Genomic DNA, 18,420 nt, shown 5'->3' with positions numbered 1-18,420 from the left:
AGGTGTGCGAATTCGTCAACACGGATCTGGTCGGTCGCTTGTCTTCTTTCGTTGATCTTTTGGCTGACTTGTTGTTCTTCCATAATTAGCAACAGCAAAACTTTAGGTTGCAGCGGATATCGTCTAATACCTGTATAGTTTATATTCGGCCTTCTCAGTCTTCACCTAGAAGAGCGAGTGGGTTGGCTACATCAGATCAAGAGTGCCCCGAAGCACTGGTGCGTTGCTAGTAGTTAGTCCATATTAGAGTGGTACAGTGACTCTCGAGCACCATGGACGTCTCAAATATCGTATGTCAATTCTACAGTTCATTATGAATGCTTTGGCTGATATGAGATGCAGAACCTTCCTCCTCCTTCTCTTATATCTACCATTCGAACTGTTCCTTCTCTCGTCGTCTTGCTTCTTCCTTTGCTCTTCTCGATTCCGCCCTTTAAACAACTCGGCAACCGACTTGCTTTCTTTTCCTCTGACTTTGTCACCCTTCGCTCCCTCATACCTCCTGAACCGGCTACAGCTGCGCAAAAAGCGGACGAACAAGCTCGTCGACCCCAAGCATGGAAAGAATTTGTCCTGGCGGCACTTTCCCTTGCAGAAGCTGCTGCATGGACCGCTATCACTGGATGGAAGATCCTTCAATTTGCTGACGGAAATGACGTGACTTTGAGAGACGCATTGCTCTCTGTTGGTATGGTAGTGGTATGGGTGAGTCACACAGTCCTCGGGGTGTCAAGATGCTCCACGTCAATTCTGACGCCTTATCGTGCGACAGCTTGGGATCTTTTCGAGCTTTGCCTTTCGACCTCTCACCACCCCTCCATGGTCAGTCCTCATTACCGTCGTCCTTCTGTTTCTGGTATCAGCATGGACCATTGGACAGGTGTGGTACATCCGGACGATTACTGGCTTCCTTCCTTCCTGGGCGAGCTCTGGCAGAATTACACTCGAACTTGTGAACATTGGAGCCACGGCTGGGATCATCTCCGTGCTGGGAAGCCTCAAACTAGCGCCCCCAGAGGTCCTTTCGCGATTGGTGAGGTCTTCCTGTTTACGATAGCAAGCTCCCAATAACGTCCGTGCGCTGACATGACCGTCCTTTGGCTTTTCATTTGTAGCCCCAAGTTGCGCCCGATGATAACGTGACCCTCTTTTCTTGGATGACTTTCAGCTGGGTCGACTCCTTCATCCGCTATGGCAACTCCCAAGAGCTTGAGCCCGAGGACCTTCCTCCGCTTTCCATGACCCAGCAGACAGCAATCGTCTTTGAAAAGTTCAGGCAGGTCACAACCAGCAAACTCGTCAACAAGCTTTTCCTTGTCAACAAGTTGGATATGGCTTTGGATGCTAGTCTGACCTTGGTTTCGGTCGTTCTCAACTATGCTGGGCCATTTTTCCTGAACAGGATTCTGTGAGTTGAAGCACAGGTCCCTGTTGACGCATGGCTAATTAAAGTAGTGAGGGTTTGGATATCAGGTCTCGAGAAGCCATGTCCCGAGCATATGTATTTGCACTTTTCGCACTTTTCGCTTCTATCGCCAAGGTGAGTGATTTTGCAGTTGATATCGAGGATGCACTTAAATTCCTATGCATAGGCACTTGTCGACCTTCTCCACCTTTGGCATAGTCGTCGAGCCGCCGTCCGAATCAAGGCCGAGCTGACTGCCGCTGTCTACGACAAGGCCCTTCGACGCAAGGATGCCTCGGGTATTGTTTCGAAGACTGGATCGGAGGGCAAGGAAAAGGATGGCAAGCAGGAAAAAATGTCCAATGCTGACAGTGGCAAGGTCGTCAACCTCATGTCTGGTGTGTACTGTTCCAGCTGTGACAAACTTATGAGACTGATCAGAATTCTAGGCGACACAACCAGAATTGCCAATACTGTCAGTGGTGCATACTTTATCTACAGCGCTCCCTTCGAAATCCTCGTTGCATCCATCTTCCTCTACAAGTGAGTGTTCGTAGTCAATATCATGGTCATTTCCCTTGACTTGCTTCGTCAGCATTCTCGGATGGTCTGCATTTGCCGGTATCGTAGTGTTGGCCGTAGCGGCTCCTCTCAACTCCCTCGTTTCCAGTCGAAGTGTGAAGATTACTCAAGATCTCCTCAAGGCTCGAGACAAGCGAATTGGGGTTATGAATGAACTCATCGGCGCCATCCAGTTCATCAAGGCAAGTCTATCTTTTTTCTTAAAGTTTGACTTTTTTGACAGCTCCATAGTTCTTTGCTTGGATCGAACAATGGAAAGGTCGGGCGGCCGAAGCTCGTTCTAATGAAATGAAGCAGATGATTCGGTGTGAGTGTTTTTTTTTTTTTTTTTTTTTTTTTTTTTTTTTTTTTCGCATTAGAGCTAATTCACAAATGATCAGCTCTTATTAACAACGTCTGGTTCGCGTTGCTTTGGTCCCTTGCCCCTATCTTGGTCACCCTTGTTTCATTCTTCTGGTAAGATGGCATTAATTGATCTACAGTCGACGCTGACACCATATGATAGCTACATCGTCATCGAGAAGCGAGACCTTACCGTCTCTGTGGCTTTCACAGCCATTTCTCTTTTCACAATGCTTCGTCTTCCACTAAACATTATTCCCTCTTACGTGAGTATTTGTGACCCCTTCCCAGAAAGTCTCGGAACTAACACCTCTGCAGATCGTGGTAATATTGCAGTCCTTGGTGTCTGTTCAGCGTATCGAGGATTTCCTGGCTGAGGACGAAGGTAGGTCGATGCCCATCAAATCGGGCGATCGCCGCTGACCGAACTTGACAGTTCCTGATTGGGTTTCGTCCCTCAAGCGTTCCGGAACTCAGAACGACGAACCCACTAAGATTGGATTTGAGAACGCTTCTTTCAGGTGGAATACTGGCAAGCAGTCTTCATCGTCGGAAACCATCGAACCTAGCAAAGGGAAGCAACCTTCTTCCGAACCTGCTCCACTTGATGATAGTGTCCTCACCGACGGCAGCACTATCGTTGAAGACACCTTTTTCACCTTGTCAGACCTCAGCATCAATTTCCCTATCGGCAAACTTTCTGTTGTCACTGGTCCTACTGGTTCTGGAAAGACCGCACTCCTCGTTGCTTTGCTAGGCGAAATGGAACTCCTTAATGGCCGATCTTACTTGCCCAAGAACACTACCCAGGTAGACTCTTCGTCTGGTCTGAGAAACTCGATCGCATATGCCGCGCAGACTCCATGGTTACAGCAGACTTCAATCAAGAGCAATATCCTGTTTGGTGAACCATTCGACGAAGAGCGATATGAGATGGTTGTGGAAGCTTGTGCCCTGTAAGTTGATTTTTGTGGCGGTGTCTAGGAGATGCTGATGTTTGTCAGGAACCCTGATTTGGACGCTCTTGAAGATGGCGATATGACCGAAATTGGGGCTAAAGGAGTGAGTCCCATCATCTTTTGATATAATTTGCTTGTCTGGCTCTACTAACCCATTGGTGTGTCAGGTTTCATTGAGGTTCGTCACTGATTAGTGTTTACTGTCTTGTTTCTGACTTTTCGTTAGTGGCGGTCAAAAAGCTCGTGTTGCCCTTGCCCGAGCAGTCTACTCCTACACCCAACATCTTCTTCTTGATGACCCTCTTGCTGCTGTTGACTCTCATACTGCCAAGCACTTAACGGACAAATGTCTCAACGGGCCCATTTTGAAGGGCCGTACAGTTGTATGTCCCTAGCCATTGCTTGAATTATTTTACTGACATTTTGCAGGTGCTTATCTCCCACCATGTTGAGTTGCTCCTCCCTTCAACCGATTACCTCGTCCGAATTCTCGACGGTCGCGTCGACATTCAAGGGACTTGTCAAGAGTTGCGAGAAAGAGGCGATCTTGATGGAATGGTGGCTTTGGAAGAAGCCGAGCTCCGCAAGGATGTGGGTAAGGGCAAAGGGAAATCTCATGAAGAGGAGGTGGTGGAAGGCGAAGATGCAGATGCTCAAGAAACCAAGAAAGAGAAGAAGAAAGGTCCTGGAAAGAAGCTCATTCAAGGTACGTTGAGACTGTGAAATTGACGTCCGATCGAAAGCTCACAATGTCGTAGATGAAGAGCGTGCCATCGGCAATGTCAAGTGGGAAACCTACAAGCTGTACATTGTGGCAGCTACCTACACCACATGGGCGTGGACTGTCCTTGTATTGAGTAAGCGGTGCTACATGTGGCTGTTGCGGATTGGAAATAAAGAGCTGACAGAAACCAGTCTTATCGCAACTCTGCACAGTTGCAGAAAGGTACTGGCTTAAGGTCTGGGGTGAAGGTGAGTCCATTTCTTAGTGTAACTCAGCATGCGCTTACCAGCTTCCTTGCAGCGTACTCAAAGCAACGTGTCACGACCCTTTTCACTATGTTTAAGCCTGCTATCCACGATTTTACAAATCAGTACTTTGACAACGATCTTCACCAGCATGTGCTGCAGCACAATGTTGCAGAAAACGTAACTTTCGCTGCCAGTGAAGCTGTCTCTGTCGACATCTCTGGGATCACATCTCGTTTTCCCTCTGCTGAAACGGACCCTACTTTCTACCTCGCCGTGTACACTGCCATTGGTAAATTCTAAAATATCAATTCCTCAGACCCCTGCTCACTCCTTGCAGTTCTTGGAGCAGCTGTTTTGGGCGTTGCCTCCAGCGGTATAGGAGCCTGGAGTTCTTACAAGGCCGCTGTGTAAGTTATGCACGGTATCTAAAGTCTCAAACTGATACCATGTCTAGCACCATCCACGACCGCCTTTTGGACAGGATCATGCGAGGTAAGTCGTGAAAGCTGGCGAGGAAATTTTAGAGCTTATTTTTGTTCTAGCGACTGTGCGATTCTTCAGCGTTACTCCCCTTGGTCGTATCATCAACCGTTTCTCTCGAGGCGAGCATTGGTTCACAGAGGCATGCGCTTGTAGCACTAACGCGAAAATCAGATGTCGAGGTTATTGACTCGAGTCTTAACGGTGCTCTTCGAACAGTGTTGATTTATGTCGCCAGTTTGATAGCCGCAATTGTACGCATTTGTCTCCTGTAGAGATAACAAACTAACTTTTCGAAGGGTGTGGTTGCTTTCATCGTCCCGTGGTTTTTAGTTCCCGCTGCTGTCATCAGTTATCTATATTACCAGTACTCTGTTCTTTACGTGAGTCAGATTTCATTCTTAATAAATTAATATTGATTGTGGTATGCAGCTTCGTGTTGGCCGAAGTTTGAGGAGGTTGGAAGCCACTGTGAGTCCTTCTTCAAGGCAGGATAGGATGCAGCTGACTTAATGCTCGTCCATAGCTTCGATCGCCCATTTTGTAAGCAAAATTGCCATGCCTTACTTCCCTGTCACTAAGATCTGCTCTTTAGTTCCGGCTTCGCCGAACTCCTTGATGGTGTTATTTCTGTCCGAGCTTTCTCTGCAGAGGCACGATTCATGGAACAACTGTGTAAACAAGTTGACCAAACAAACCAAGCGTTCTATTATTACTGGGTGAGTTACTCCAATCATAAGTGCTGAGATCCTTTCTGACATTATGAACGCAGATGATGAACCGTTGGGTATGTTGAGTGCATCAAGTTTGATTACATTAGGGTTGACACCTTGTCTCAGCTCCTCCTCCGCTTCGACTTCCTTGGTGCGATTTCTGTTGCGTTGACGACTTTGCTCGCTCTCAGTGGAGCCGTTCCCGCAGGTTCCGCCGGTATGGCGATCGTCTCAGCTCAGTCATTTGTCTCCGCTTGTTACTGGGTTTCTCGATTCTGGGGTCAGCTTGAGATGGATTTCAATTCAGTAGAGCGTGTGCAGGAGTATTTGTCTGTCCCTCAGGAGCCTCCTGCTGTCATCGCCAGCAATCGACCACCTGCATATTGGCCGGCCAACACAGGTGCTTCTGACTTCCTCAGCGTCCGGGATGTCGAAATCAAATACGCTCCAGATCTTCCTACTGTTTTCAAGGGGTCGTTCGACGTCAAAGCGGGGGAAAAGATTGGTTTGATTGGTCGTACCGGAAGCGGAAAGTCGACTTTGGGTATGAGCTTGTTGAGATTCACCGACCCCACTTCTGGAAGTATCTTCCTGGATGGTATAGATATCACCAAAATTGGTGTTGATGACTTAGTGAGTTTCTCGTAACTGTACGTTACCGAGTACTAACAGGGCTGCAGCGCTCCCGTATTACCTACATCCCTCAAGGTGAGGCCCATTTGTGGAAATTCTCTTGGTTGTCCCTCGCTGATGTTTCTACAGATGCTGTCTTATTCTCTGGTACCGTTCGAGAGAACCTCGATCCTTTCGCCGAACACACCGATGCGGAACTCTACGACGCTCTTGCCAGAGTGAATCTTGGACTTCAAGGGGTCACCCCCTTGGCAAGTCGCGCTCCCAGTCGTGTCGCTTCCAGCCGCCGTCTCGATGCGATAGTTGCCGAGGAATCAGCAGTACAGTCATCTGCATCATCCGCCCTGGGGTCTGCTCTTAGTTCAGCCAATGTCAGAACAACCATTACCCTCACTACAGAAGTATCGGCCGGGGGGAGTAACTTCTCACAAGGTCAACGACAGTTAATCGCTATGGCAAGGGCTCTGTTGAGGAGGTCCAACCTGATTGTAAGCGATGCGACTATCGACTTGTAACGGCAAGCTAATTTCGTATGCCACAGATCATGGATGAAGCCACTGCATCTGTGGACTTTGCGACTGATGAAGCCATTCAAGCAGCGATCCGTTCAGAGTTCAGGGATTCGACACTGTTGACTATTGCGCACAGGTTGTCTTCCGTCATAGATTATGACAGGCTTCTTGTTCTATCGGATGGAGAGGTCGCTGAGTTTGATACTCCAATTGTGAGTGACTGGAACTAACCCAGCTGGTACGGTTACGGATCTGGCTAATCAATCACTCAGAATCTCCTTCGCAAGGATGGCTCTCTTTTCAAATCCCTCTGCGAAAAGTCAGGAAAATACAAAGAGCTTTTCAGAGCTGCTGAGAAGAAGGAGCAAGAAGATCAGGAAAAGAAAAGTGACAGCGACTAAATCTTCTTCTAGTTTTTTCCCTTCATTCGTAGCAAAAAATCCGCCTGAATTTACAAAATGCTCTTCACACTTTACACACCAACAACTCGTCGTATTAGTAATTAGTCTAATTACAACGAAACCTTCTGTACTTACGCCATTTGGCATCATACGTTACGGCAGTGCCGTTCAAATTGTAAAAAAAAAAACGGTGAAAATGCAAAAATGGAACGCGAAAGTACAAAAAATGAAAATGTGAAAAGGCAAAGCATAATTATTTGTGAAATATGAAATGTGCAAGTAAATAGGCACAGTGCGTGATAGGCATTGCCGGCAGACAAGCTTAATCCATCATATCTGTCACCCTTAGCTACAAACTTACGATGCTTCATGTGCAGGACAGACCAGATCAGATGATGGATGATGATATAGGTTGTTGCGGCTTGAGCATATATCTGGGACCTGCTCTCTTCATTTCGTATGGCCCAGTATGCTGATGTGAATGGCAGTAGTTGACCTGGTTCATATTAATTGGGTGCCCCCTGGCGGTACTATTCTGCATCAAAAGTACTTATGCACTTCCACATGTTGTTTTAACATTTCCATGTTTCGTTTGTTGCGTTTTCGCGTTTTTACAAATTGAATGAACAACCGCCTAGATCCATCCACTTAGTACACAATCATTTGTTGACCGTTGATAACCGTGTTCATCGTGCGGCCCAATATTACAACTGGTTGCAGGTGGGTTACAGGCCAAAAGAAGCAAGACGAACGAAGACGCGTCGTAACCTCCCAGATGTGATGATGCTCATAAATCTGTATACGTAATGCCTCGACGCCTCAAAGACTCAAGAGACCAGCAATGGAGACAAGAAAATGGGGTGAGCGTAGAACGGGGCCATGTCAGGAAATGGGTACGGAGCAAGAAGGAGGAGAAAGAAGGAAGGAGAAGAAAGAGGGATGAGGACAATGTCGTATGACATTATAGGTGATGCGTGGGTCCTGCGAGAGACGGAAGATGACGATTACAAGATCTTTATTAAACTTTTTTCCCTAGTTGTTCCTAAAAGTCTAATGCAAAACCCTCGCCTTGAAGTGATGTTCCTTGACCGGGGGATGATTCGTTATCCTTATCAGCGGATTTCGTTTATCGGCTCTCAACTAGTGTTCGGGTCTCGGCCCTACCTCTCCTTCCTTCGTCATCTTCTTCTGTCACATTTTTCTCACCCGGCAGCAGTCACAAGGTCAGCTGACAACCGGGAAGTTGCTACCAGTGCCGAATCTTCGTACTTCATCCAATCATACCACCCTAGAACATCATAGGTGTTTGCTTAGATCAAACAAATATTAATTGGTATCAAGCGTTTCGGCTTTGATTTTGGGCTGAACCTGGTAAAAAGAGGGGGAAGAGAGGAGGCAGAAAGTATTGTGGACTGCGGGCGGGACCATTGAAAGGAGACGCAGCTTTCTTTGGATTCCGTTATATGATGTGGCATGATGTGAGACGTGAGTAATGATGAAGCAGCATGCCAAGTCAAGATAAAACACCGCGTGATAAGCTTTTGAATTCATCTAAACAATTCGCTTTCTGGTTTACGGCCATAGTTTCTGATTTCTGGTTATCTGGTTTTCAATCGTTTCTTCACGCCCATCAAGAGAATACTTGAGAGCAAGTAGCACTATTATTGTTATCAGCCAATCATCAAGCACTTGCCGCATGACCAATTCAGTACATGGCGTCGGTGATTGCGGACGAATGACGAGAGAATCGCAGCCACAATAGACAAATGCGAAATGCAAAAAGCATAGTGCGCAGTGCATAATATGGCGTTGGCAAGCAATAATGTTAACTGAGGGCGGAGGGCCTAAGATTGAGGAATTCATTGAGAATAGTTGGCGGCCCGCGAAAATCAAGGAGTGCCCCACCCAAGGCCTAAAAACCTAAAACACTATACTCTAAAAATTCGGGACGGACACGACCTGATTACTTGCCGCAGTCGCGGTTATATTTTACCACTCTCTTTCTCGTCTTGCTGGTTCTCTGGATATGTAACCCTCACATATCATCAGTCTGGTTCATGCCAATGTGTGCGAGCTAGTGTGTGTGAGCTATCTATGCTTCGTCTGGGAATTTGTGGCCAACATGGACACGCGTGCATGAAAAAAGGTAGATGAAATGGAGTACGCTGACTCATCAGGGTCTGACCCGGGATGATGGTGGACGATCGTCAATTAAAAAAAGAACCTGCAGGGCCCCGCCTATTTTGCGACATCCGGTTGGGAGGTTTTTATCGGCGCATTTGTTCAACGGCAAAGGGCCAGGTCCGTTTTCCTTTTCTTTATTACCATTCTTTGGCATTGAAAACGTGGCCTACTTTCGAGGGGGTAATACGGTAAAGACATTTGTTTTGTACAAAGACTATAGGCCAGTGAGCTGCTACATGCAACTTGGAAATGGGTACTATACGGTAGCTGGTGAGAAGGGAGCGATAAAAACGGATTAAGGGGTGCATCAACCCTGATATCATCATGCGCACTACGTTGTATGACTGCAAACGAAGAATTAAGGCCTGGTCTTCTTGGGCTGGAGTCTTCCACCGGATTTCAATCGTTGAATACCATTATCGGCCGCCAAACCCATAACCAATTAATACTCCACATGCATTTTATCGGCCCATTCGTCTATAAACACTGTTGGATCCATTTCTTCTTTCCTGATTCTCACATTGATTTCCGGCTTGACCCTATTCCACAGTCTCCTGCTCGAAGGTAATCGGTCTGGTCCTTGTACCGACGAAGCCGCCGGAACGAATCCCTGTGACGCGAACGTCTGTCCTCATCCTGACGGACCTTTCCCCATCTTCCCAGCTTGCGCTACTTCTGGCAAAGAGAATCACTTGGATGCTTGTCAGAAACACGATTATTTTACTCTCAGGTCTCAGGTCAGTCCCCCCGTTTCTTTACCGATTTGTTATACAGATTTTTGCTTCTTGCAACTCGCTACCACAATAGGAAGAACGCGGCATGCTAACTTACATGTTCTCACAGTTCTTCCGTAACTTTACGTGACTCATTACCCGTGCCCGATTTACTTCGAACCGCTCATTGGCTCTCATCCCGCCCTGCCTCTGTCATTACAGATTCACGCCTGATATACGTATTATTGCAAGGTTAAGAGAGTTCCTCAAAAGCAAGAGCGATAAGACTGGAAAAGCCGCTGAGGAAGAGCGGGGAGTGGTATTATTTTGCCTACGAGCCCCTTCATATACGGCCGATATCTACTCGGGCGATAAAACGTCTTGCCCACGCATACACACAAGCAGCAAACGCAGCCTCCTCTTTCTTCTCGTTCTTCAGCCAACCCAGTCAGGACGAACCGCCGAATTTCTAGAGGCGCTGCTGCCGAAAAGCCCGTTGCTGTATAGAAGAAGCGCCAACTTCCTCAAGAGTGAAAAAAGATTGCCATTGAATCTCGCAACGCTTATCAGATTGGTGACCAATTTTTGGTCTATTATTATCAAGAAGTGACGTGTGAAGATCTCGTGTTAGGCCCGAAAAAGGAGTTGGAGCGAGCAAAAAGAGTAAGGTTGGAAGCCGGAAGCGCTGCGGCCTGCCCTGTAGCTTGGTTGTATTACGACTCTCTGATCGCCTGTATCTCCGCGTTACTTAAACGTTGCTTGAGATTGAGAACGTGAGTTTGCGGTGCCCGGCGATTTTTATCTGTAGGCGTCTAAAGGAAAGGATATTACAAGGTCTTCGTGAATAGTTAAAAGAGAAAGTTGGAGAAGGAGTGCTTGTCGGTTGAACTTTGTGCAGGTGGACCAGATCTTACGGGTGCAAGGAAAGGATCGGTGATCAGCTGTGCGTGCCGCCGTCAGAACATCAGTGCATCCATCACCATCATCAGCAGCCCAGTCACCCCACAAAACACGCCCATCGCTTCCTCTGCGATACCCAGCCAGCGGCAAGGCAGAAGACATCACAGCGCAAGGCGCCAGAACAACTCGACATCTGCTTCCGCGCAACGGCACAAGATCAACCAGTAGTAGCAACGTGGTTACCTGCGTAGGTTTCCTTCCCGGTAGGCCTCAAACGGACGGCCACCAACCACGCCACGAGCTTTACACTGTATCCTAAGTGCATTGTAACTGCTAAGAGTGTATTATCCTCTTTACCTCCCCAATCTGGCTTCTAGTGCCCCGTATCAGCTCCTGTCCATTGTCGGAAATTTGTAATATTTATTGCCTCAGAAGTTGTCAGCAATTTGTAATATTTATTCGCTCAGGCAGTTTCCATCTGGGCGCATCCATTTTATCGGTTCGAGCCCTGTGGCGCACCAAGGCATCTAAGAGATTCTGCTGCGAAAGGAAAGCAAGAGAGCTTTGGATAAAAAGCGTGTTAAGAAGGTCTTTTTGGTCGACTGTGGGAGGGACTTAATCGTGAGTACCATGTTGGATAAGAACAATAAAAACGATCAGCGCGAGGTCAGCAGCTAATATTTGGTATTCTTCATGCACCAGCGCGCATCGATTCCCTGCAATTATCGCGAGCCAAGGCTAGGAAGTCACTCGTGTCGACGTCCCCTGCTATTCCCATTCGAATCTCGACAATATTGACATCACGAGCCCATCAACCAGCCGCCGGCTTAGAGTTTGTCCCGAGAACGGTTTACCGGTTTACTCACACCAGGCGTCATCAAAAGAATAGAATAAACTTGGTCCCTTTTTCCTCAACGCCTCCAGCACCCCGGCTTGCTTCCTTCTCCTATTGTTTCGTGGCAACCACAGCATACCGCCCCGCTCGTTTCCATTTCTAACACGCGTATTGATTCTTTTGCCCAGCTGAGAAGTAAGAAGGTTACCTCAGCCCGGCCAGTTACGGAAAGTGAAACATTTGTTTGGTATCCGCTTCTCGCCCTCAACGCCGCGTTTGTCATACGGTCGTTAAAGGAAGACTGCCTTTTTCAAGAGTCGATTTTCTGTCTCAAGCAACAGTTTTTTCACGTCCAGACATTTCGTTCATCGAGCCATTGTGCCATTTGTTCGCACACAAACTTGGCTGCAAGCACAACCTGAGCCTCGCTGTTGACGATAGTAGGCATCCTCCCGCGTGTTGAATCACGTTGTAATACAGGGACACCTACAACATTGGGCGCTCGAGGAAAAAAAAAGGTTTATATTCGGCGAAATCGCATGCTCTCCCCATCCACTATCGCATTGCGTAACCCTATTGTACCAAACGACGTTGACCACCCCGACTCCTTCAAGCAGAACATGGCGGCTTCAATCCCTGTTCCAAGAATGTCTTCTGTACATCATGATTCTCTTCATTTTCGGTCGTATCATCATCGTCCATCTTATTCATTAACGCGGTCATCAGTTGACAGAGGCTCTTCATCCCATTCCAGTTCTCATCACTCTCATCCTTACAGTCGAACTTCTCTCCAGTCATCACACCGAAGGGCACCTTCAAAAGAGCATCCTCCTCGCTTAACCTTACCGCCTCCAAACACTAGTAATTCCCGCAACTTTCCCTCTTCTAGGGAAAGAGAATATCCTCGTCCTCCGCCACCTGATTATGTGTGGGATTCGTCTGCAACCGATGCCAGACGTCCACCGAGTAGTAGCGGTGGGACAGAACGCGAGCGTACCCCATCCCGTCGTCCGGCAAGTGGTGGAAAGTCTTCTTACGCTTTACCACCTTTACGGTCTATATCAAACAGCAATGCGAGCGGTGCATCACCAAAAATTCCTCCTATCGCTGCCATGGCCCCGCCTTCTCGCGATCTTCCTCCAGCTGGTCGCAAGAGTCCTCATCATCGCGTACCGCCCCATCTATACTATGATTACGAATATCATCAACAACAGCAGCAACAGATGTACTATCCACATGACCATCATCACCCACAAACTGCTACCCTATCAGGGTATCGCGAACATGAAACGTATAGGGAAGACATGTACGACTATCGAGGCCCGCCCGCCTCATTCCCTCCACGTTTTCATTACTCACCGGCTTATCAACAAGCTTATGATGCCCCATCACCGCCTCTCCGGACTGTTGAGCAACTGCACCCTGTGACAGCGAGCTACCCGCACATGTACAGCGGCTCTCACGAAATGGGAAGATCGAGGAGTCAGTCTTCTTTACCAGGAGCTTCCAGACCTAGCACTGAGGGGGAAGAGACTAGTACGGGAGAACCTGTTAATCAGGGACAGTCTAGAAGGTTGGCACACTTGATGTCGGAACAAAAACGTAGAGAGTAAATTTGTTTTGACTTGTTATTAAGAGAAAAAAAATGCTGATCCAATTTTTTCTTTCTTTTTTTGCTTCTCTTCCTTCCGCCAGATCAATCAACTCTGGATTCCAAGCACTCCGGGCAGCCCTGCCAACATCTCTAACCACGGATTCCAAGGCGGTTATCTTGCGTAAAGCTGTATCGCGCATATCTTATCTTGAAGGACTGCTGCAGAAGAACAATATCAGTTTTTCAAATGGCGCAACCAATTCTGGGGGGTCTTGTGAAGATCAAGAAGGAAAGAAGGAAATCTGAGAAAGGAAGTTTGTGCGCAATGTAACAAAAGTTGCATCCAATAACGATCTGAAGTTCATAGCATATATTATAGTGGTAAGGGAGGAGGCGAGAGCGGACTTTTTCTCAATCTTGGAACGAATAAGGCGTTCTCATTATCTATGGTGTAATTGTCAACCACATATTTTCCATTGATGTCATCATCTGGTTTTCTTGATTAGCTTGCGTAGTCAATGTCATCGTATTGTGTGACGAGAGGGGCGGGGTAAAGGGTGCGTAGTCATAAATCTGTGTTTGGAACACAGGCTGTATCTATATATCTTGCATGTATTAACGTTGTCTACGGGCTTCATCCACTTTTTTTTATCTCCCACGATTTTGGTGTATGACACATAAACTCATCGCCCTGTTGGTTGCCACGCCGCCTGGTCCTCTCGCGCCTGTCCATCCGTCTCTTCAGATAACAACCTCACTCTATCCCTAGCCTCACCTCTACCTTGCTCTTCATCGTCTAAAGGGAAATCTTGATAATTATCGGGATCGGTGCGGGGTGCGAGGGGGAGATGACATTGGCTGTGTGAGAGAGGAGGGTAGTATGTGCGGTAAGCGACCCAGGCGATGAAGAGGCCGAGGATAGAGCCGACGAGGACGTCTTGCCAGTGGTCTGTGCTCAACAAGCAAAATGAGCATGTTTCCTTACTCAACTGCACAAGAAGTTCGTGATGGGTGAGACAAGGGACCTACGTCTGTTATCCTCTGTCCGGCTGATAGCTACCATAGCAGCTCCAAGGAGAGGTGAGAGAGCAGCCCAAGCCCTCGTCTTTCGAGGGGAGTCAATGGTTAGCTAGCAGGTAGATGGGCGGATGTTTCAGGGATGTTGGCTTACGCGGTGTCCACCGTTGTCCCAGAGATGCATCTTGCCGGCCAAGTAAAGACTCAAAAAGCCGAGACCAGCAAAAGACACTGTGTATCAATCAGCGACTGTGGCTCAAAGATGGGATGATGGGGGAATGAAGTTTAAGAGTCTTACTAGAACTATGACCACTAGGGAAGCTCTGTCGCAAACCGTCAGGAGCAAGTCGCAAGCCATTCAATCAAACTTTGAAACCAACGCACCTTGAATCCATCATCCAAAATGAAAGCATTGGTATTCGTGCATATGCTGACGTTGGATAGGCCAAACACAGGATGGTCCATTGCACCTTCGACGGGCATACATCGAGCGATGAGATCGGGGCGTGGTCGACCGACGGACATTTTGATGATTTGTGTCACGACGCCGGTCATTGTGTAGGACATTAAGAGACCTAACAAGAATGTCAGCTCCGGGGGGGGCGAAATTGGGCTATGAGAGCCTTACCGAGGACACTGTTATGGGTGTCCCAGGCATTGCGAGCAATCAGTGAGCTCAGTGGGACGAGGACTAAAAGCGGCACTACGATGGAAAAGAAGACTAAAAGGCTACGGCAAAGTCAAAAGCTATTCACTCCCTTTCCTAACAAACAAAAGACACTTACACTGGGGGAACACGCTCATGCTCCGCAAATGAATGTTGTATCGAGATGTCATTGAGTGAGAACTCTCTTTTGTGTCCTCCAGATCTATCTAGTATGACAAGCACAGCCCTAATTGTTGAAACGCCAATCAGATCCTGGGCATTTACCCATTGCCGAAACAACGATACCTACCAAAGAACAAACACAATTATCCAGTCAGGTGCATAACTAGCACAGATAGCTTTAAAAGTAGCCTGTACCGGACTGGCTATTCGTTCTTCTTCTTCGTGCCTAACTTTACCTCGAGCGAGTTGGGACTCGTTTCGAGCATAGAGGGGGAAGTCGGTTTCTGCCTCTGGGCCAATGGGAGCTGTTGGGAAACAGAAGCGCACTGCGTCTGCGACTGACGACATGCTTTGATATTTCAGAAGAACAGCGAGAGAAGGAGTACGTCTATAAGAATGAGGAGCTGGATGACTTGCGGAGGCCGATGACATTAACCGGGCAGAAGACGGACATCGCCGTCATTCTTGGGAATTGAAGAAGTTCAGGCGTCATCGTTTTGGAGAAATTTCTGAAATTTCTGAAGTGGGAAATGTTTACGAGCCGCTCAGGGGGGGGGGGAGTAAAAATAATTTTAAATAAAGGTATGTCAACGAAATTTCATTCCTGGCACTGTGCGCGCGCTTGCATATTCGATTCTCCGATATGCAGCGATATGTTACATAACGGTGGATAACGGACACAATTTTGTCCGGTATGCTACACGGCGAAACGAGTTTGACCTCAAACTGATATTTGGGAATTTGATTCCGTTCTGATGCTCAGATTGATGCCAATCTGATATAAGCGCAATGGGACATCAATATGACCTCAGCTTGTAAAATATCAAATTGACATATGGTTTGGCTTGACGTCAAACTGACATCAAACTGACATACATAGAGATCAGATTATAATTTGATGTCGTTCTGACATCAGACTGATGCTGCATCTATAATTTAGATTCATCCATATTAAATTACTTAATTAAATATACATAAGGAGTAATTTGATGTTCGTCCAGATATCAGGTTAATCAATCAGATGCTGTTACATCTTTGGGCCAAGGTTTTGTCATCTAAGCCTTTCGGACCACGCCTTTTTGCATAACCCAACCCACTGGTGGGGCTACCGCTACGTGAATCCCCCAAAGCAGACGCCATTATTTAAAATATGTGTTGAATGGTGTTTTCTGTTATCTAATGTATCTTGGAAACTTGCTTCACTTAATCTGGGATGGCCTTTTGTTGGGTTTTCCTTTCCTTTTCGGAGTTGTGGTTTTTCGATTTATGACCTTAGAATTTGTGAGCTGTGGTGCGTGCCATATCGACGACGGAACTGAAGAATACCATCCACTCTGTCTCCACCCGCGCATCCCATCTCCGCACATCATCGCGTTGTTGTTTGATCATAGTCACGTGACCGATTGTTCTGTCGACCAAACAACACAAACAACCGTCAACGGACCAAAACAACAAACAACGAACATTCGAAAGTTCTCGAGACTTTGTTTAACTCAAAACTTTTTTCGAATGCTCCTGAAACTTTCCACAGCGTCCTCACGTTCTCGAGACTGTTTAAAAGGTTTGTTTTGATTTATTCGCCCCTTTCTCATTTCAGCAGCGCATCTCAAGTCCACTGTTCCCCACTGTCCCATACATTTATTCCATATTATCATAATGCCTTCTAACAATTTGGCATCTCTTTTGAGCTTGGCCAGCGCTTCATCAAGAATCAGGGAGTCTCAGCATCCCCAAATTACTTACGCATCCCGTTCGGGATCAAGGACTTTGGGGTTCACGGAACCCGCCCACAAGCAGTTCTGAGAGTTCGCAGACAGGCAACCGCGTCTCCAGAACACCTTCGCAAACGCCATCAACTCCATCCCGCCGCCATAGGAGAGCTTCAAGTCTCGACAGCTCTCCCATGTCAGCAGTACCCTCTGCCTTTTGGGGGCAGAGGGTAGGTGAACTCTCAAGTCATCGTAAGCCAGGAACCAGGTATGTGTCTGCAGCTCAGCCTATGCATTAACCCTTACTGATATTGTACTTGCTGGGATAATCTGTCAATGTTTCTGCAGTTGGAGCGTAATCAAGAGTTCATTCTCAAAGAGTTGGCGATCCTGAAGTGTCTGTTCGCCTCCCAGTCGCCATCTGCTTTAACGGGCTCGAAGCCCTCTGTAAGTTCGGTACTTAATCAAACCAAACACAGCATAACCTTTCAGTCATCTGACGTTCATTTACCAGCAAAAATACAGTGACTTAGCCAGCGGGGTGGTCAATGCATTTTTGATCACCCCCTTCTCCGACCTTTTCTATGGAAGCAACCTGGCTTCCATAATCCACGTAGGTTTACCTTGTTTACCATTGGTGACGTACCAGATATTTAACTACATCTACTCAGGATGCAGCAGTCGCCTGCAAAGTGGGTGGGGTGCCCAATGCTCGGCACCCTGACCGTCACGACTTCCGAAAGGAAGTCACACGAAAGTTGACGGTCTGGAGGAGCGAGAGGAAGCAGGCGGTAAGCGACCTTATTTATATGCTACGACTATTGACGAATTGCTTTGTATAGCTTATCAAAAAGCATTGATGAGCGCTGGAACCTCGTCGTTCTAGGCCGATGCATGGCCAAGGGGTCCCCCTTGACCACCCCTTGGCCATGCCCTTTCTACAGCGCCTCGCCTTCCAGGCATGTTTCTTTCGTTTAAGCAACATCACAGTAGCTGATGTATTTTACTTGTAGAGGTATTCGACTTACCGAGTCGGCTCTCCTTTGTCCCCAAAGGTTGAGAACTTTTGGAAGGTGGCGGCAAAGGAGATGTTCGAGCTTGGCGAACTCGGAGAAAAGGAGAGGTGAGTTGGATTAGTGCGAGGGCCTACGTCGACTGACATCAATTAAACAATATAGGAGGGTGGTGTTGGAATTCGTCTTTCGAGAAGACGAGGCTCGCTTCGGGGGCTGCCAACACTGGGATAACCAGTGTACGCCACCTTGCGGGCCTACAAAAAGAGTTCATGGAGTGGCAAGCCATGAACCGAAGTCGGATGGTGCCCGTGTGGAGGAAGGGCAAGGGGGGAGGAAATGGGGGATATGGGAGTGAGGATGGGGAGGAGTTCGGCCAGGGTCGCAATGTCGATTCTTCGGCTAGGACGGGAGAAGAGGATGAGGAGGATGGTGAGTAAGGGGGTGGTGCTGGCTTGTTTGGTGCTTGGGGGGATGAAATAGAGAATTTTGTATATAGGCTCTAAATGGATATGCAAATTATTATCCATTGCATTATTTCGGCCCATGCATGTATTAAAATAATATAAATATATATATATGGTGAATCAAGAATGCATCAGATTAGCGTCAAATAAGGGTCAGGTT

General features: G+C 47.4%; 4 protein-coding genes and 3 non-coding genes; 3 read left to right on the top strand and 4 right to left on the bottom strand.

The window, feature by feature from the left end:
• The first annotated feature begins 51 nt into the window (after nt 1-51).
• CNAG_00792 (ATP-binding cassette transporter) lies at nt 52-7,231 on the top strand. XM_012191042.1 has 34 exons: nt 52-290; nt 343-705; nt 773-1,033; nt 1,116-1,408; nt 1,456-1,540; nt 1,593-1,803; nt 1,855-1,948; nt 2,001-2,169; nt 2,219-2,294; nt 2,368-2,443; nt 2,493-2,595; nt 2,648-2,714; nt 2,766-3,285; nt 3,334-3,391; nt 3,456-3,466; nt 3,515-3,671; nt 3,718-3,994; nt 4,047-4,145; nt 4,204-4,260; nt 4,313-4,549; nt 4,598-4,667; nt 4,715-4,752; nt 4,803-4,862; nt 4,915-4,994; nt 5,040-5,123; nt 5,173-5,211; nt 5,267-5,283; nt 5,336-5,459; nt 5,513-5,527; nt 5,580-6,086; nt 6,134-6,161; nt 6,216-6,574; nt 6,628-6,810; nt 6,871-7,231. The coding sequence occupies exons 1-34, from the start codon at nt 273-275 to the stop codon at nt 6,997-6,999; spliced, it is 4,965 nt and encodes a 1,654-aa protein (XP_012046432.1). The 5' UTR covers nt 52-272; the 3' UTR covers nt 7,000-7,231.
• CNAG_12116 lies at nt 5,331-6,937 on the bottom strand. The gene has a single exon (XR_001045403.1). It is a non-coding gene; the product is annotated as a hypothetical RNA (non-coding RNA).
• Nucleotides 7,232-9,628: 2,397 nt separating the features above from the next.
• CNAG_12115 lies at nt 9,629-10,691 on the bottom strand. The gene is made up of 2 exons (XR_001045402.1): nt 10,015-10,691; nt 9,629-9,908 (listed from the first exon to the last, which is right to left on the bottom strand). It is a non-coding gene; the product is annotated as a hypothetical RNA (non-coding RNA).
• Nucleotides 9,658-13,858, top strand: CNAG_00791 (hypothetical protein). XM_012191572.1 has 4 exons: nt 9,658-9,920; nt 10,027-11,417; nt 11,499-13,240; nt 13,327-13,858. The coding sequence occupies exons 3-4, from the start codon at nt 12,171-12,173 to the stop codon at nt 13,529-13,531; spliced, it is 1,275 nt and encodes a 424-aa protein (XP_012046962.1). The 5' UTR covers nt 9,658-9,920; nt 10,027-11,417; nt 11,499-12,170; the 3' UTR covers nt 13,532-13,858.
• On the bottom strand, nt 13,591-15,600 carry CNAG_00790 (PAP2 domain-containing protein). XM_012191571.1 has 8 exons: nt 15,199-15,600; nt 15,028-15,135; nt 14,871-14,971; nt 14,627-14,817; nt 14,541-14,565; nt 14,397-14,473; nt 14,255-14,330; nt 13,591-14,174 (listed from the first exon to the last, which is right to left on the bottom strand). The coding sequence occupies exons 1-8, from the start codon at nt 15,417-15,419 to the stop codon at nt 13,909-13,911; spliced, it is 1,065 nt and encodes a 354-aa protein (XP_012046961.1). The 5' UTR covers nt 15,420-15,600; the 3' UTR covers nt 13,591-13,908.
• A 1,081-nt stretch (nt 15,601-16,681) lies between these two features.
• Nucleotides 16,682-18,310, bottom strand: CNAG_12114. XR_001045401.1 has 1 exon: nt 16,682-18,310. It is a non-coding gene; the product is annotated as a hypothetical RNA (non-coding RNA).
• Nucleotides 17,117-18,356, top strand: CNAG_00789 (hypothetical protein; the record flags this gene model as incomplete). The annotated part of the gene is made up of 6 exons (XM_012191570.1): nt 17,117-17,227; nt 17,295-17,393; nt 17,452-17,571; nt 17,794-17,903; nt 17,959-18,032; nt 18,079-18,356. The coding sequence occupies 6 exons, from the start codon at nt 17,117-17,119 to the stop codon at nt 18,231-18,233; spliced, it is 669 nt and encodes a 222-aa protein (XP_012046960.1). The 3' UTR covers nt 18,234-18,356.
• Between the last annotated feature and the right edge of the window lie 64 nt (nt 18,357-18,420).

The sequence above is a fragment of the Cryptococcus neoformans genome, chromosome 1, assembly GCF_000149245.1.
Source record: "Cryptococcus neoformans var. grubii H99 chromosome 1, complete sequence".
Lineage (NCBI taxonomy): Eukaryota > Fungi > Basidiomycota > Tremellomycetes > Tremellales > Cryptococcaceae > Cryptococcus > Cryptococcus neoformans.
This window is presented reverse-complemented; position numbering and strand designations above follow the sequence as displayed.